This window comes from Rana temporaria, chromosome 3 (assembly GCF_905171775.1).
Source record: "Rana temporaria chromosome 3, aRanTem1.1, whole genome shotgun sequence".
NCBI classification, from domain to species: domain Eukaryota; kingdom Metazoa; phylum Chordata; class Amphibia; order Anura; family Ranidae; genus Rana; species Rana temporaria.
In genome coordinates, this window is record NC_053491.1 from 60,454,711 (window position 1) to 60,474,520 (window position 19,810).

At 42.5% G+C, this 19,810-nt stretch overlaps 1 protein-coding gene across 1 annotated transcript in view; it reads right to left on the reverse strand.

The window, feature by feature from the left end:
- Nucleotides 1-404: 404 nt before the first annotated feature.
- Nucleotides 405-19,810, reverse strand: part of SLC24A5 (solute carrier family 24 member 5) — a 57,728-nt gene continuing 38,322 nt past the window's right edge. The window contains exons 7-9 of the mRNA XM_040342658.1: nt 18,350-18,556; nt 7,636-7,737; nt 405-746 (exon numbers count right to left, since the gene is read on the reverse strand). Coding sequence (XP_040198592.1) covers nt 424-746; nt 7,636-7,737; nt 18,350-18,556 — 632 coding nt within the window. The 3' untranslated portion in view covers nt 405-423. The remainder of the gene's footprint in view (nt 747-7,635; nt 7,738-18,349; nt 18,557-19,810) is intronic.

The window sequence follows — 19,810 nt, forward strand, 5'->3', positions numbered from 1 at the left end:
GAAGTCTGCATCGAGATAACATTACATTTTTTTTTGCCTATGCCCATAAACTGTACTCCTGTATACCCGAGGACAGCCATTCATGTCTATGGGTAGATGTACACAGCGCCTGAGCATAGGGGAGTTCACTGGGATTTACGTTGTACTGGTTTAACGCCTGTGTGCAAAAAAAACCTTACAGGGGGCTGATGGCAAGCACAAACTACACTCGATCTTAGCCAAAAGGCCAAGAAGTGATGCCAAGCACAAACTAGCCACTATATTTGTATTCACAAATGTATTTTAAAAACACAACTGCCATAATTGTTTTTTTATTTGCTTGAAGTTAAGCACATTGGTAATCACTCGTCTGTTACAGTATTTTTCCACCCTCTCAAATTCATGAATTAAAACATAACACAGGATTTACATTTTTGATATTTATTAGTCACCACACATCCGTATAGGCATGTTTCCTATAATTCCCAGCTCATATAAAATGGATAGAGTAGCAAAAACAAGATACATTATTAAACAGATCACACCCAACTTCTTATCAAGTTTCCATCCATTTACATGAACTGCCACAAATAGAAAGACGATGGAAAATAAAAGAGAGATGGTGGTATACGTTAATCCAGTACTGTTCACTTCCACTGGTGTTGAACGGTCTACAAAGACTGTCTTAATGAACCAAGGAACTCCCAAACACAACATGTCAAACACATTTGAGCCTACAATGTTTGACATAGCCATGTCTCCTTTACCTGAAATCAAGCCCAAAAAAAATTACTTTTAATAGAGGTACATCTATAGTGAATTTAGTACCACATTTTGAAATATCGATAAATACGGTATATAATCTTTTTATTGCATTTTTAAAGCGTATATAAAGCAAATAAAACACAGCATATTGCAAATTTTTAGCCCGTTGTCATCATTTTCTTTTGTTCTGCCTTTTTACGTTTATTTTCACCTGGCCGCGTACACACGATCGGTCCATCCGATGAGAACGGTCCGAAGGAGCATTGTCATCGGTTAACCGATGAAGCTGACTGATGGTCTGATGTGCCTACACACCATAGGTTAAAAAAACGATCGTGTCAGAACGCGGTCACGTAAACCACGTACGACGGCACTATAAAGGGGAAGTTCAAATCCAATGGCGCCACCCTTGGGGCTGCTTTAGCTGATTTTGTGTTAGTAAAAGACGATTAGCGCTTTTCTGTCTGTTACAGCGTGATGAATGTGCTAGCTCCATAACAAACGCTAGTTTTACAAGAACGAGCGCTCCCGTCCCCTCATTTAGTCTGAGCATGCGTGAATTTTTAACCGATGGTCATGCGTACTAACGATCGGTTTTGATCTATCGGTTAGGCGTCCATAGGTTAAATTTTAAAGCAAGTTCTCATTTTTTTGACCGAAGGTTAACTGACCGATGGGGCCCACACACGATCGGTTTGGACCGATGAAAACGTCCTTTAGTCCGTTTTCATCGGTTTTGACCGATCGTGGCCTAACACTTTTCCTGTTCTAGTGCTCACTGTACTGTATCCATAGAGGAGCAGCATTGTTACCTAAAACAGGACTACAGAACACCACTTCTCTGAAACATTATGTGAGGGCTGGTGGGATGCACGCATGTTCCATGCAGGCAGGCCTATTCATGTCAAACTAGATCCAGTGGCTGCTGCTCCCAAATGGACAGCCATGCGAGTGCAATGCCCTAAACACACATTGGGGTTGATTTACTAAAACTGGAGAGTGCAAAATTTGGTGCAGCTCTGGATAGAAACCAATCAGCTTTCAGGTTTTTAAAGTCAGATCCTAAATTGAACAAGCTGAAGTTACAAGTTGATTGGCTAAACCAGATTTTGCACTCTTCAGTTTAAGTAAATCAACCCCGCAGTCTGCATTTGGGGCTGTGGGCATGCACGGCTGTCAAATTGGGAACAGCAGTTATGCCTGTGCAGGTTATATACGGCACTCCTGTGCATCACCATGCAGGCAAACATGGCCCTCACGTTGTAGTACAACCACGTGTAGGAGGTCCAACAGACTGCAGAGTTAGCACAGGATGTTTGGCAGCATCAAGTGAACAAAACATGTTAAAATTTGGGGTTTACATACACTTTAATGGGTTGAAAGATTTTGGTAAACCTTAGAAGATTTTAATGGACTCGCTTAGATTTTATGTCATAGATAGATTATTGTACATAGACTCCTTTGTAGTCTGCTTAGAGTCAAAATAGGACAAGGTCTTTTGGTTTACAAAAATGAAAATTGGCCAATATATTTTAAAACATTCTAATGTAATATGTGCCTGTTCAATTTACAACATTAACAGAGCTGTAAACCTAAAATTACATTCTGGTATACATTAGGCAGTATTCTTAATATTATAACATGGAATGGACAAGAACACCCAAAAACATCATGCATATTTAAGAGGGTAATTGCAAATTTGGTTGATGTCCAGCAAGCTGGGCTGCTACCAAAATGGATTAGACATTTACTTTAGTAAAAGAAAACTTTGAACAGGCCAAGAGATTTGCCTTAAACACTGAGTGGGGTCATAATAATGAAAGCCATATACTGGGCACTTGGTGAAATACTGTAAATTAGGCAAGTAAGGGGTCAACCAAAATGCAGGTGATACTTGAAAAATGTGAAGATTGTGCAAAAGTTCATTTATTTCACTAATGCAACTTAAAAAGGTGAAACTAATATATGAGATACATGCAAAGCAAGATAGTTCAAGCCGTGATTTGTCATAATTGTGATGATTATGGCGTACAGCTCATGAAAACCCCAAATCCACAATCTCAGAAAATTTGAATATTACAAGCAATCAATAAAACAAGGATTGTACATAGAACAATGTCTCCCTCCCCCTCAAGGCTATTGTCCTGGGACGTCACAGCAGGTAATGAATAATAGCCTGACTCTGTGTCCCAAGATGTATGAAAAAGAAAACCGTCTTTTTTCGTCATACCTGTAAAATCCTTTTCTTTGAGTACATCATGGGACACAGAGATCCCTCCCCTCTTTTTTGAGGATTCAGTGCTGGTTACAAAACTGAAGTAATTTCCTGTATGGGAGGGGTTATATACGGGATCACTTCCTGTCTGAAGACCTTTGGTCTACCAGTGTCCATTCACCTGATGATGAAGTATAACCCAGCAGATAATGAATATTAGCCTGACTCTGTGTCTCATGATGTACTCAAAAAAAAAAGGATTTTACAGGCAAGTATGACAAAGAAATCCTGTGATTATCGTTTCACTGAAAGCATACCCAAGAGAGCCTGCACATTTTAAAATAGAACCTTCTCTAACAGTAATCAAAACGATACCATTGCTGTTTTCAGTTCTACTTCCCACCCCTTCTGCACAAGGTTTGGACCCTGCTCTTGGGGTGTCAAAATGGGAATTTTCATTGGATGCTGCGATATTAACACTATGGCACAATTGCATAAGTTCCTATATCTCACAGGCACTGCCAGCTTCCTGAAGCAGGACAGTGCACTTTTCAATAAATTTGTAATTCGGCAGCCTTGGCGTAAATGTTCACTTATACAGTCTCTCATCTACTTATCAAAACAAAATATGGGGCATCACCCTTTCATATGACAAATATCTGGTAGCTTCTCATCTAATGTGACTTCTTAGCCGATGCAACATTAAAACCCTAAACTATGGGTGTCATTAGAACAAGCCCCTCCCATATGTTTCTGTCTAGGTTCCCTGTTGCTGAAATCTCATCCATCCCACAGTAGACCCGAGACTGAGCATATGGGTTATTCCCCACCAACTGACCTCTGTACTCAATTATTGGCAACCCTAATTTTTCACTGTTTAAAAGATGGTTCATTTCATGCCCCGTGGTCCCAGGATTAATATTAAGATCTTTGGGCTGTTCCAAATATCAGGAAACCAATTATAAAATCCTAACAAGGTGGTTACCCATGTGGTACTTCAGCAGTGTTCACATGCTGGGGTAAAGTTTATGAAGATGTAACCTGGAAACGGGAACCATTTTCCATATATTCTGGTTTTGCCCAAAACTGCTCCCGTTCTTGTGATCTATCAGAACTAAAGTTTACAAATTATGCACTCATGGGAGGACCCATCTCTTTTTCTCTTTCATAACCTATTGGAGGTGGATCCTCTGCTATCCTTTCAAAGCATCCCTCTGAAATAGAAAGATCTGTCACCTCCCTATATACTCCTGTGGCTGAAAGCGGAAGAAGTATCTCAAAACTTGGTTCTTTTTGGTGGTGGTAGTAGGGGGATACTCCCCCAACCATTCCCTACGCCCTGACCTTCTCCTCGATTTTTTTCTGCTTCCTAGCTCATTCTTCCCCCTTTCCCTGCACGTCTCTACTCTCTTGTTTTTCTTTCCTTGTTCATTATCTTTCTTGTGCTTCACGTATTAGGCTGGCAAACTTTCACAGTAGCGACATAAATTTCTTCAGCAGAGCAAATATCAGTGGCAAGGAGTATTTTCAAAGAGCCAGTTTACTATCCTTCAGACTTTAGAGGGGCCGGACTGTGACCTTTGGGTCAGTGGGAAGTATAGTGCCCCATCATTGGCATCAGTGGGAGGTATAGTGCCCTATAGGCTGGATAAAGGCAAGCAAAGGTCCACATATGGCCCCTGAGCTGAAGTTTGGAGACCACTGTTTTTGTGAGGGGATCTTGAAGCCAGAGTTTGGTTTTAAGCGTGTGGATTTTGAAATCTCTGCATTTAAAAATGGACTTTGAAATGTTGATTAGTGTCAGGAAAGGAAGTGATGGAAAATCTGTTCAGTGAAAATCCAAACAAAACCCTTTTTCAGAAAAATAGGAAAAAGGTTAGAAACCAGTTAGGGTTATTATTACGGCTTGTCTCGTGCTTTCCTGGTGGCAACCATTTCCTCAAGTTCTTGCTAGCAATGCCTGTCACAGAAAGTGAGATGTAACCCAACAGCATTAGGCCTCGTACACACAGGCAAGAATCTTGCCAGGGAAAAAAAAAAAAATTTCCGACGAGATTTTTGGAAAAAATCTCTTGCCGCCCGAGTGTACACAGACCTTTCAAAAGAACCGTGGTTCTCTTGAAAGGCAAGAACGTGGCGACGTCATCGCGTACACCGAGCATGCACTCGTCACATTCAATGACGTCGCCGCCATCTTGCTTCACCCTACCTATGCCGTGGTCATTTCGAGCATGCGCTGGTTTCCACGGCGACAGGTAAGTATACAGAAAAATGGAAAGAAACTGCGCTAAAATAATGGAAAGGAAAGAAAAAAGCCCTGCAACGTAGTAACAGTCTATTCCTTCCAGGTGCTGCGATTACCGTGTAAACAAGAGATACAAGAAAAATATATAAATCGTGCAACCTCTATCTACCACCCTTCTTGACAAACACAAACGTATAAAAGTGGGTAATGTCTAGGAAGAGTTCACTTACTATATCAAAACAGTGACATATGGTGGCCGCTAGGGTGCACCATGCAGCCACATCAACACCCCTCAACAATAGTAGTGATGGTGATTAAAAGAAAAAACAAACAAATAACACTTAGATCAAAAAAACATGAACTGAATTTGAGTTTTTGCTCTGCATAAATTAATACTAATAGTGATAATAAACAGTCCAAAGTATTTCTTGCCGAGAAAATCGAGCGTGTGTACGAGGCTTTACTCCTAAACCTTGTGCACAGCCTTCCCAGAAGAGTTGAAGCAGTTGTAGCTGCAAAGCGTGGGCCAACACAATATTGAACCCTACGGACTAAGACTGGAATGCCATTAACCACTTAACGCCTGCCGCACGCCTATTTACGTCCACAGAATGGCACGTACAGGCAGATGGGCATATATATACGTCCTTGCCTTCTAGCGGGTGGGGGGGGACCGATCGGGACCCCCCCCCGCTGCGTGCGGCGGGCGGCTTACCTCGGGGAGCGATCCGGGACGACGGCGCGGCTATTCGTTTATAGCCGCTCCGTCGCGATCGCTCCCCGGAGCTGAAGAACGGGGAGAGCCGTATGTAAACACGGCTTCCCCGTGCTTCACTGTGGCGCCGTATCGATCGAGTGATCCCTTTTATAGGGAGACTCGATCGATGACGTCAGTCCTACAGCCACACCCCCCTACAGTTGTAAACACACACTAGGTAAACCCTAACTCCTACAGCGCCCCCTGTGGTTAACTCCCAAACTGCAACTGTAATTTTCACAATAAACAATGCAATTTAAATGCATTTTTTGCTGTGAAAATGACAATGGTCCCAGAAATGTGTCAAAATTGTCCGAAGTGTCCGCCATAATGTCGCAGTCACGAAAAAAATCGCTGATCGCCGCCAATAGTAGTAAAAAATATTTTTTTTTATAAAAATGCAATAAAACTATCCCTATTTTGTAAACGCTATAAATTTTGCGCAAACCAATCGATAAACACTTATTGTGATTTTTTTTACCAAAAATAGGTAGAAGAATACGTATCGGCCTAAACTGAGGAAAAAAAAAATGTATATATGTTTTTGGGGGATATTTATTATAGCAAAAAGTAAAAAATATTGCATTTTTTTTTAAATTGTCGCTCTATTTTTATTTATAGCGCAAAAAATAAAAACCGCAGAGGTGATCAAATACCACCAAAAGAAAGCTCTATTTGTGGGGAAAAAAGGACGCCAATTTTGTTTGGGAGCCACGTCACACTACCGCGCAATTGTCTGTTAAAGCGACGCAGTGCCGAATCGCAAAACCTGGCCTGGGCATTTAGCTGCCTAAAGGTCCGGGGCTTTAATGGTTAAAGTTCATGTGCGTGTAAAGGCAGGTGTCCCAATACTTTTGGCAATATAGTGTATATACAGATAATCCTGTATAATTATTTAATAATTCTACCAGGCCCCTATTTACTTATTGGGCTTCAATGGTCTATGTCTGCAGATAGGTTGTGCCAGAATACCTGTTAAACATTACAAGACTGATAATTGTCCTGCCAGGAAAAGGCCCTTTTCTATTTCCAACTTGGCAAAGCTGACTATTTTCCTGGAAGATTATTTGGAAAATGCAAAGTTAGACCTACTGGTAGCTGCTAATCTTTTTTTTGCCTAGGGATTCGTATTGTCACATACTGAATGCATGGCCGGTTAATTAATAACCGTTGGTTTGTGCTTGTTTGATCTCAAGAGCAGACCCAATCATCTCTGTGATAGCCGTTCTGGAAAGCCAATTACTAGTATTAGGCTGGGTTCACACTACGGTTTTCCCGTCCGTCAGCCGCATACGATTTATATGTAAAACCGTATGCGGCTGAAACGGACGGGAACGTATGGAACCGCACACATGTACGTTTTCCATTGACATTAATGTTAAAGGAAAACGTATGCGGTTGCCATACTGTTTTAAAAACGACCGCAAAACCGTGGTTGAACACGGTTTTGCGTACGTTTAAAAAACGTTTTGCCAGCAAATCGTACGCACCCGGATGCATCTGAGTGCATACGATTTGCAATGCATTCTCTATCTATACGTTTTCCCGTCCGGGCCCGTACGTTTTCAATACTGAAATCGTATGCGGCTGACGGACGGGAAAACCGTAGTGTGAACCCAGCCTTATTTGGGCAGCACTGACAGCATTTGAATTAAAGTAGTAATTGTTCCTTACCTTCCCTTGCTACAAGAACACTTGCAACTGTGTCAGGTATACTTGTTCCTGCAGCTAGTAATGTTAGGCCCATCACAGTGTCTGGGATACCAAAGGTTCCACCTGCAGTTAATAGATAAAATAAATGTGTCGGGTTAATATGAAAATCATGTTTGCAAAAAATGAAAACACCTCGCTACAAACTCGGGTCACTGGTAACTTTTGCCTGTGCTTTTAGCCAAAACATTTCTTTAACCAAGATTTGAACATCTTCATAAAGGCAGCGGATGGTAAAAGAGATGGTATTTTTCTTTTACAATATACTGTAGAAACAATTTAGGCACAGTGAACCAGACTTAAGTCCCATACACACGCTCGGTATACTCGGCAAGAACCAGCAAGAAAACTGCTGGCAGAGCTTTCTTGCCAAGTATACCGAGTGTGTGTACGAGGCTTTCAGGTTTCTCAACAAGAAAACTGCCCAGAATCTAGAAGAGAAAAAGAGAAAACATGTCTCTATTTTCTCGTCGTGAGATTCTCTGCAGTTTTCCTGCCGAGAAACCCGAGAGTGTGTATACTTACCTGGCCACCGTGGAAACCCGCGCATGCTCGAAATGACTTTGACGCATGCGCGGTAGCTTCCTAGGCATAGGTAGGGTACAGCAAGATGGCGGCGACAGCATCGGATGTGACAAGCGCAAGCTCGTCGTACGCAATGACGTCACTGCATTCTTGCCTTTCAAGAGAACCGCGGTTCTTTTGAAAGGAGAGTCTGTACACTCGGGCGGCAAGAGATTCTTGCCAAGAATCTCGTCGGGAAAAACAACATTTTTTTTCCTAACAAGATTCTTGCCCGTGTGTACAGGGCTTTAGTTGGATAAGTCTCAGTTGTAACATGGCAATCTTAGATAGACATATAGTTCTAAAGAGAGTTTAAGGGCTAGTTTATATTAGTGTTGCGCTTTGAAAAGCCATCTGCATTCAAACTGCTCTTCAGAGGGCATTTGACAGGTGTCACCTCCTCATCGCCTATTTTTACCCCTTAAAACGCTCACTAGTGTGGGGCAACTCCTTGAATTGCAGTTCATCCGATTGCTGGGCCCCATTATTCAGTTGATTGGGTTGCATTCAGCACAGAGTACTGGTACGGAAATCATTTGTGCCACACCGTGATGCAAAGCATTGTTGTCTGCAGCATATGTACTCCATTGGCTCCCGCTACTGTCAATCACAGTCAGTGAGCCAATGAGGTGAGAGCAGAGGCAAATGTGAGATTTTAATTAAGGATTTGTGTGAACATGCATCAAACTGCTAATGAAATGCAGCCTGCGTTTACCCCTTACTCTCATCTTTGCATGACAAAGGCAAACGCAGGCTGCATTTCATTAGCAGTTTGATGCATGTTCACACAAATCCTTAATTAAAATCTCACATTTGCGTATTTTTTTTTTTTTTAAAGATAGGACTCCAAGGAGGACTGGTTTCACACAGCAATACTCTTAAAATTTCCATGTGAATATCTTCTCTGGTAGGAATATAGCAATGGTATTATATCCCAAAGCCTTCTGGTCATACACCATTCCAAGTCATGCGACACTGTTCCTTTAATCATGCCCTTTTTAACAAAGGCATGTGACGGTAATCCCTAAGCTACTAATGAGAGAGAGGATCTGTAAGAATTCCAACTATGCACTTCTTGGCAGACTTCAGCCTGATATTTGCCCACAAATTCAAAGGAAATCAAATCGTAAAACACAAAACTGATAATTTTATAGCCAGGGAAAGAATGAGATATTGCAGAGAACTCAAATCATACTACCAAAGTGTGTCCTCTCCTTGTCTGGTGAAAACTGAGGTATATTATATGTATTATTATTCAGGATTTATAGATCAACAGTTTGCACAGTACTTTACAATATAAAAGGGAGACAGCTGGTCATACATTATATCATTTTCCTATTCAATTACCTTTAGATTTACCTTCAACATTGGTGTGTGCAGCCTATTGCATTAGGGTTTGCACCCCTGTGTGTATATCAGCAGAGCAGTGGATGGCGTCAGTAGAGCAGAGATGGGGGCTGTAGGTGGCGTCAGTAGTTTTTATTTTTATTATTTTGTTTTTACAACTTTTTTGGAGCCCCATTGGGGCCTTTGGTGATATATCAAGGGTCGAAACAGAGAAAGGGACAGAGATTCCACAGTGCCTTTCTTTGCAGCCTCAGCTGGACTGGACAGTGAATGAATGGGAAGTGCTCCTTGCTGAGCGGCTTCCTGACCATTCACAAACTGAAGTATAGTAAACTGTTTACTATGTAAGAAAAGAAATGGCTGCACATCCAGAAATTCCAATTGCCTTTTATTGTTCAAAGTGATAACACCAAAGACACCGACACAAGTTCATGTAGACGTGTTTCACACAAACATCTTGTGCTTAATCATTACTTGGCAGGTAATTACCGATGGAAAAAAGTCAGATGGGGCCTACACACGATTGGAATTTCGGATGCAACAAGTCCATCTGACTTTTTTCATCTCAAATCCGATCGTGCCTTCCCAGCATTAGTCATGCAAATCTGGCCTTTATGGAAGAGTGGCAAGTCATTGTTGAAAGAAAGTCATAAGACGTTCTGTCTACAGTTTGCGAGAAGACATGTGGGGGACACAGCAGACATGTGGAAGAAAGTGTTCTGGTCAAATGTGACCAAAATAGAAATTTTGGCCTAAAAGCAAAATGGTTGTGTGGCAAAATGCATGTGTGGTGGAAAACTAACCCTGGACATCAACCTGAACACACCATCCCCACTGTGAAACATGGTGGTGGCAGCATCATGTTGTGGGGATGGTTATCTTCAGCAGGGAAAAGGAGGCTGGTCAGAGTTGACGGGAGCCAAATACAGGACAATCTTAGAAGAAAACCTGTTAGAGTGTGCAAAAGACTTGAGATGGGGTGGAGGTTCCCCTTCCAGCAGGACAATGACCCTAAACATACAGCCAGAACTACAATGGAATGGTTTAGATCATGGGTGCACAAACTGTGGCCCACCATCTGTTGTGGTACTACAAGTCCCATGAGGCATTGCAAAGCTGACAGTTACAAGCTTGACTTACAAAGGCATGATGGGACTTGTAGTTCCGCAACATCTGGAGGGCCACAGGTTGAGCATCCGTGATTTAAATCAAAGCATAGTCATGTCTTAGAATGTCCCAAAGTCCAGACCTAAATCCAATTGAGAATCTGTGGCAAGACTTAAAAGTTGCTGTTCACAGACGTTCTCCATCCAATCTAACATTTCTTAAGCTATTTTGCAAAGAAGAATGTGCAAAGGTTTCACTCTCTAGATGTGCAAAGCTGGTAGAGACATCCTCAAAAAGACTTGCAGCTGTAATTGCAGAGAAAGGTGATTCTAGAAAATATTCACTCAGGGGGGCTGAATACAAATGCACCCCACACTTTTCAGATATTTATTTGTAAAAACATTTGGTAAACCATCATTTTCCTTATACTTCACATCTATGTACCACTTTGTGTTGGTCTATCACATAAAATCCCAATAAAATACATTTACGTTTTTGGTTGTAACATGACAAATTGTGGAAAATTTCAAGGGGGTATGAATACTTTTTCAAGGCACTGTATAAAATGCATAGTATGTGTGCGTGTGACTATCTTTTACTGGAATAATCACCTGACATTTGTCTGCTGCGATCATAGTCTTAAATAAAGATCACTATATTCTATGACAGAGAAGAAAGTATCGTGCGGTTTCTGTACCTTGGAACCCGTGGGAAGCTGATGTCATTTTCTATTTAATGCCTTTGCTATATGCATTCAGATTTTCCTTGGAGAGGCATTTTGATGTGATAAAGGAAAAATTTATAATAATGAGTATTCCATTCGTAGCAAGTTTCAGTCAGCTGATCTTTGAGGATTGAAGTGGGGGTGTGAGCATAGATTTTGTGATGGTTTTGTGGAATATCAGCACAGTGTATAAATTATACTCTGCTCCCTTCTCACCATCGGATCCACAATACCCTGTGCTAGAATGATCGTCTCTTCGATATCCTCAGTAGTATGCGGTGTAGGTTGTGTGCTATTTAAAAACTCCAAAGGAGGAACTGACTGCAACTACAGCAAGTTCTCTTGGGCATGCTCTTTGAAGCTGCCGAGTGGAAGATCGGGGCCTTTGAGACAAGTATTATTTACCTACTACACATATATCTTTCCAGAGATCCAGATTGTGGCATGACTTTCCTTAACATGCCATTAAACGCAAAAGTGATATTTCAGCTACAGGAAAAGTCTCATGGGACAAGCCACCCCTTGACAACTTACATTTCCAGATTTTAGCGGTGAGATTTCCTAACTGTGCAGTAAAAAGAACAAAAAAAGTAATGGCCGTGGCCATGGAGCATAGTATTTAGAGACTAAGGGGAAAACCTGGCTAGACATTTCTTAAAAATTAACTTTTTCTTTCAAATTTAAAAATGTTGAAAATCTAGAGAGTAGGTAGGCGCTCCTGAATCCAGTGGCGACCCGTCCATTAGAGGCACACGGACGTGACCCCCCCTATCCATGCGTCCAGCTCCCTGAGAGATTATATATATTATATAATAATAATATACACACACACTGCTCAAAAAAATTAAAGGAACAATTTGAATCAGAACTCCTGGGATATTGATCTGGTCAGTTAAGTAGCAGAGGGGGAGGGGTGTATACAGAGGGGGCTGTTAATCCATTTCAGCTGCTTTGCTGTCAATTAAATTACCAACAGGTTTACTAGATGGGCAACAATGAGTTGACCTCCAAAACAGGAATGGTTTTTCAGGTGGAGGTATCTGACATTTTTTCCCCCCTACTCATCTTTTCTGACTGTTTTTCTCTAGTTTTGTATTTGGCTAGGGTCAGTGTCACTACTGGTAGCACGAGGCGATACATGGACCCTATAAAGGTTCCACAGGCAGTCCAACTCCTTCTGGCAATGACACGTATTGATGTGACATCCTGGAGGTTTGCCGTGTCTCCCAGCACAGTCTCAAGAGCATGGAGGAGATTCCAGGAGACAGGCAGTTACTCTAGAAGAGCTGGACAGAGCCGAAGAAGGTCCCCAACCCATCAGCAGGACCGGTATCTGCTCCTTTGTGCAAGGAGGAACAGGATGAGCACTGCCAGAGCCCTACAAAAACCTCCAGCAGGCCACTGGTGTGAATGTCTCTGACTAAACAATCAGAAACAGACTTCATGGGGGTGGCCTGAGGGCCCAACATCCTCTATTCAGCTCTGTGCTCACTGCCGGACACCGTGGAGCTCGATTGGCATTTTCCATTGAACACCAGAATTGGCAGCTCCGCCACTGGTGCCCCATGCTTTTCCCAGATGAGAGCAAGTTCACCTTGAGCATATGTGACAGACGTGAAAGGGTCTGGAGAAGCCGCGGAGAACTTTATGCTGCCTGTACCATCGCTCAGCATGACCGGTTTGGTGGTGGGTCAGTGATGGTCTGGGGAGGCATATCCATGGAGGGACACACACACCTCTACAGGCTACACAATGGCACCATGACTGCCATTAGGTATCGGGATGAAATCCTTGGACCCATCATCAGACCCTACGCTGGTGCAGTGGGTCCTGGGTTTCTCCTGGTGCACGACAATGCCTGGTCTCATGTGGCGAGAGCATGCAGCCAGTTCCTGGAGGATGAAAAAATTGTTACCATTGAATAGCCCCCCCACGCTCACCTGACCTAAATCCAAAATAACACCTCTGGGACATTATGTATACATATATTGGGGCCGCATATGATGGCACTTCAGAGCGCACCCGGGACACAGGAGGCAGCGCTGTATTCCCCAGCCAGCAGAGAGAGGGCGGGGCCTGGAGCTCCACTGACGCTCTGACCCCGCCCCTTGCAGTCTGTATACTTAGGAGGGAACAGCTGTAGTAGGAACCCCCCAGACTTCTGAAAGTGCATGGTGAGCCTGGCTGGCCAGGTATGTCCTTCCCCCCCTAAAGGAGAAAATGTTTGCCCAGGTTCGTCCAATTAATATAAAAGACGGCCCTGCCAATAATTACAACAAGTCCCTCTTTCACATAGCAGATGGAAATTGTAGTCTATTCATTCACAGATGGCGTAGAATTAAAAAAAAAAAATTACAGAAGTCATCAGGGAGAAGAAATCCATGATCCTGTAAAGCGAGCAACATGGCAAAAAAGGTGGACGTAACCTATAAACATTGGCTCCTTTCATTGCCTCTAATGGCTGGATGGAGTGGTGGCGGAGCACAGCATAGACAAGCAAGTGCTGGGTAAGGGGGCATTAAAGCAGATCTCCAGTCAACAAAATAATCGCTCTTCATCTCCCCACCCCCTTCCAATTCAATCTGCAAGCTATAATCCCCCCCCAAATTTAGAATAACATTACAGTAGCAGTCAAGTGGGCCTTCTATGTTTGATACAGGACCCTTCTTACCCTCTTTTCTAGAACTGTATCCTACTAGGTGTATGGTCCCCAGGATGGAGAAAAGGAGGCAGTGTTGCCCATTCATATTGTGAAGATCGCTGCACTGAAGAGAAGACGCGGAAGAGGAGGCAACTCTACTGTTGGCAAGTTAAAATAAATAGGAGAACATAGCATACAAACTAGAGGTTTTCTTTAGAGAGCCTTGTACTTTGCCCTTCATAGGTAGAACACGTTTCCCTTTAAAAAATGGAAATATGAGGCTATTTTACAATAAAGTATATATGTAAATAAAATATTCATGGGAATTACCTTTTTACAAGCAAAACATATTCCTCTTACATGTTGTGAATGCAATTAGGAAGCTTGTCTCTTTACACTGTGCAAATCATTTGTCAAGTAAAAGGAAGAATACGATCGTCTTTTTGAATAGCTAGCTATTTACTGAAGATGCAAACAGGCTTACAGGCAATTAAAACAAACATTTCAGTCGTATATCAATGAGAGTTTTGTAGGTGGGTGGGTTATTTGTAATGGAAATCAACAGCAGGTGGTGTTTCTAAATATATTACGTTTAAAATAATAAAAAAATAAAGTTTCATTCATTTTTTTTTTCCTATGGATTAAGTGACTGTTTACTGGAGAACTGTATGAATTACACTTTTTATGCCAGCACATGAGAACGTCAGCTTGCATATACTAGTAAGTTTGTACGGTTGTACATGTCCGACTATTTATAGTTTGATGATGACCCATTCATACCACAGCCTTGGATGACGTTGCCCGATGCAGACTAGATGACAACCATTTTCCAAAAGGCTCAGTTCACACTAATGCATTATCATAGCTCCGAACTGACCTTGACTCTCCAAAATGACAAGATTTTGCCTCTGAATTTGCCTCATGGAAACACAGCCTTCCGAAGGATTTTAACTAGGAAGCTGCTTCAAGGTTGGCATTTTAGACACTTGGCACATCCAGTGTAGGTTAGGTACTGTCTCTGCCGGAAACAATGGAACCTCCTTGGGAACAAAGTTGCTTGAGGGGCATAGGCCCCAACTTGTCTGGAAGGAATAAGATGTAGGACCCTATAACTCCAAGTGCTTGCAGAGCCAAATACTCTACCTCTTGAAGTTATCCCCTGAAGTTTGAGGGACACTGCCTCTCAAGTGATGTCCCACGGAGGACTACTTTCTGATAATGCAAACATAGTCCTGGCCAGGGGCGGACTGACCATTGCAATGCAATATGTCCTCAGTGTGAAAGGGGTCTTAAGGTAGGAGACAGTCTGCCAGAGAGGGGAGTATAAGATCTGCCACACCCGCCCTCCTGATCTGCAATCTCCAGGGACACATCACAGGTTCCAGGAGGCTGCAGGTTCATTCACAAAGTGCAGTATGACTTGAGCTTGCGCAGTGGAGAGCCGGCTATGTAGTCACAGCTGGCGCTGGTTGACATATAATTATATACACACCCACACATATATACTGTATAATTTATATTAACCACTTGCCGACCGCGTCATAAATATACGTCAGCAGAATGGCACGGCTGTGCGAAGCAACGTATATATATATGTTGCCTTGACTTTTGTGCCATGCGGGAGCACGCGCACCCCTGCTGCGAGCTCTGTGACTGTGTCCGCAGGAGCCACAGACTGGATTGTCCACCGGTGTCCCGCGATTGTGTCACGGAGCTGCAGAACGGGGTGGGGATACCTGTGTAAACAAGGCTTCTGCCTAGTGACAGGACACGGATCGTCTGCTCCCTGTAATTGGGAGCAGCGATCAGTGCTGTCACAGTAAGCCCCGCCCCCACACATTTAGAATCACTCCCTAGGACACACTTAACCCCTTCACTGTCAGTCACATTTATACAGTAATACGTGCATGTTTATAGCACTGATCGCTGTATAAATGTGAATGGTCCCAAAATAGCGTCAAAAGTGTCTGCCATAATGTCGCAGTCACGATAATTTTTTTTTTTTACCATAAACATGTTGCAGAATACATGACCTAAATTGATGAAGAAATTAGATTTAAAATTTGTTTTCATTGTATGTGATCAAATACCCCCAAAAACAAAGCTCTGCTTCTGGGGTAAAGAAAAAATGACCACGCAATTTTCAGTGCAGTATTGCAAAAAATACTCTGGTCATGAAGGGGGGTAAATCTTTCAGAGATCAAATGGTTAAAAGTTAGCAACTACATTATTTGTATCTGCTGATTTTTTTTTTTTTTCCCAGAACGAATATCCTCTTTAAGTTGTCCAAATTTGTCCTCATACTTTACATTTCCAATTCACAATCTCTCTACTATCCCAATACTATTACCAACAACAATGTAAGTGTGGGTTTACTGAAACAATCAATTCATTTATATCTAGACTGACCCTAGTAATTCATAAATCTGAAGGATATTGCATCTTCAGATTGCAACAATTAGTTTAACTCCAGATAATTTCTTAAAGTATAACTAAAAGCAAACTTTTTTTTTATTTTTTATTTTTGGATAGTCAAGGGGGATTAAAACATCTGTTTCTATTACCATCTATGCCTCCCATTAAAGCAGTTGTATACAGGGCCATCTTAATGGCATCATGGGCCCTGGGCAAAGTAATGCTCTGGGGCCCCTACAATGGAGACAGTGCAGGTAAACAGAAATCAAGTAGGTAGGAGGGAGGGGATATCTAGAGTGTAGAGGGGTCAGGATAATGGTGGCATATCTGGGATGTAGAGGGGCAGTCCGGGCTCAAGGACCAGCTGCTTTGGGGATAGCAAGGGCCCCCCATGCAGCTGGGGCCCCTGGGCAGTGCCCAGGTGTGCCCTCATTAAGACAGCCCTGGTTGTATAGTCAAAAAATGTTGGTCACCTATAAGGCAAAAGGCATAAATGAGCTAGTATGCACCGCATACTAGCTCATTATGAAATACTTACCTTAGAACGAGGCATCGGTAACTCACCTGGTCCACGCCGAGGTAGCTGACATGTTGCCTCTGCGCATCTTCCGGGTATTGCGGCTCCAGCGCTGTGAGTGGCTGGAGCCGTGATGTCATCACTCCCGCGCATGAACGTGGGAGACTTCTTTCCGGTAAGGTCCGGCGTCTGCCGGGCCTTTAGCTGAGAATTCCCTGTGTGCGCATGCGCCGCTGCAGTCAGCAGCTCATTGCGAGTGGAATATCTCCTAAACCAGGGGTCTCCAAACTTTCTAAGCAGAAGAATTAGTTTAATGTCCTTCAGAGTTTACGAGGGCCGGACAGTGGTCAGTGGGAGTCAAAAAGGTCCCGAGATCAGTGGGAAAAATGAACGCCCCATTGTTTCAGTGGGAGTAGCTGTGCCCAGTTATTGGGTCCCATTGTTGGTGTCATTGAGAAAAACTGCGCCCCATTGTAGGTGTCATTGTGAGAAATTGTGTCCCATTGTTGGTGTCATTAGGAAGAATTGTGACCCATCGTTGATGTCATTGGACCCCTTTGTTGAGGTCATTGGGCCCCATTGTTGGTGTCAGTAGGAGAAACAATGCCCCATTGTGGGTATTGGTGAATCGGGCAGAAGTTTGGAGATCACGGTCTTAAACCGTAAAGGTTTAGGAGATTTTTTTTTTTTTTTTACCTACAGGTAAGCCTTATTATAGGCTTACCTGTAGGTAAAAGTAAAAAAGCAAAAAACAAAACAAACACACACCACTATACAACCACTTTAAGGCTCCATTCACACCTAGGCAATTTGAATCGCGGGCAAAAATCGCAATCGCACAAAGTTTGAGCAACCGCTTTGCGATATTCCCGAGATTCAAATCGCCTAGGTATGAATGGAGCCTTAGGAGATTCAACATGTCTGTAATATCATTTTCAGTGACAGTTAAAATAAAAGAAAATCCCAAAATGTCCCCAGAACAGTTAGTAGAGGAAAAAGCTTCCAATAGGGATGCTAGTTTTGGTGACCTAGCGGGCCCTCAAGGGATTCCCTAAATTTGCAGGGATTTAGTCTCTCTGCCTGCTTTGGCTATGGATTAGAAACTAAAGGTAAATCTCACCTATGGAATACAGATGGGGAAAACACTGTCAGAAGTTGTAACCCTCGCTTACTCTATGCAAAAATGGATAGAAATGTTTTTACTCTAGTTTTGCTATAAATTAAAAAAAAAAAATTATATATATATATATATATATATATATATATATATATATATATATATATATATATATATATATATTTTACATGTGACAAAGGCAGTAAGAAAAGCAAATGCATGGAAATAGTTCTACTACATACTCACCCACTATGGTAACCATCCAAACTAGAATGTAAGTCACTCCAGAGATCCAAATAGCTGACATAATAAATGTCAGAATGAACCAATTATGCCAAAATTTTCTTCTGCAGTCAGGAATAGTCAGGTAGAACAGCGTAATGACTGGCAATGAGAGGACCCACAGAATTCTTTTCAAATCATCGTCAGGCATTGCAAACACACTTGGAGGATCTGTTATAGAAGAGAACAATAAATGCATGTAACAAAAGAAGCTCAAAAGCCACAGTGACATCTGTCAGAAAAGGAACGGAAACCCCTTGGAGACAAAGCTTGTAACTATCAATTAAGGCTTTTCAGGGGAAGTCTTGATTCCTTCCACGGGAACCCTGTAAGTAAGAAGGCTGATTTTCCAGCAGTCAAAAATCTATATGTTCTTTTGTCATCGTGGTTCATGGTTGTAAAGGTCTATATCTATTTTGCTGCACTAAAATACATCTTTACAGATTTGCTCTCCTTTGGCTGGCAGACCTGATATATTGCTTGAAAAAAGGTGGGCTAGACAGCAGTCATACCTTTGATTTAGAACGTACCAAGGTTTTATATGGATTTTTAATCTACAGTTATTGTGAAGGACAGTGCTTGAGAGTCGATCTGTACCGTCAGCTCTCAAAAGAGATTTTTAGTACAAGAAAGGCAGAAGCAGAAGCCTCAACTCCCAGATTATTGAAGAGAGGGGTTCCTCCTTACAGTGAAATTGAATATTTGTTAAACAGAGGTTCGGCAAAACTAATCATTTTTACGTTAAAGCAAGTTCCACCCAAAAGTGGAATTCTCACTTATATGCTTCCTGGAAGGAGGAGGGGGGCTGAACTTCCAGGAGTTCTGGCTGCGGCCCATCTCCAGAAGTGGGGAAAGGGACCTGTCAAAAACAGGTGCCCTGTCTTCCCCCCGGAAAAAGGTGCCAAATGTGGCATCGAAGGGGGGGAACCGGGACCTGTTTTTGACAGGTACTCTTCCCCACTTCCAGAGACAGGCCACGGCCTAATCTTCCAAAAGTTTGGCCCCCCTCCTTCTTCCCCACACCGCTAATTAGAAAGGGCAGTACACTTCGCACATGCTCAGTAGGGAACCAGGAGTGAAGCCGAAAGTCTTCACTGCCTGGTTCCCTTACCAGGAGTGGTGGCAGCAGCACCCAGGAGTCGATCCAAAGATCGGCTGGGGTGCCGACATTGTGGGCTCCCTGGACAGGTAACATATTTAATATTAAATGCAAGTTTCATCCCTGTGCTGCTTTTTTTCATAGAAACTAGACTTTCACCTTTAATCACACTTTTATTAAAGTTAGCCACCGCAGGATATCATTGTGTTGATGGCAATCGGAGGTTGTGCGTTTTGGCTGTTTACATTATTAATCATATGACCTGCCTTGTTAAAAAAAAAAAAAAAAAAAGGGGGGGGGGGAAGGGACAATTACCCACATCAACC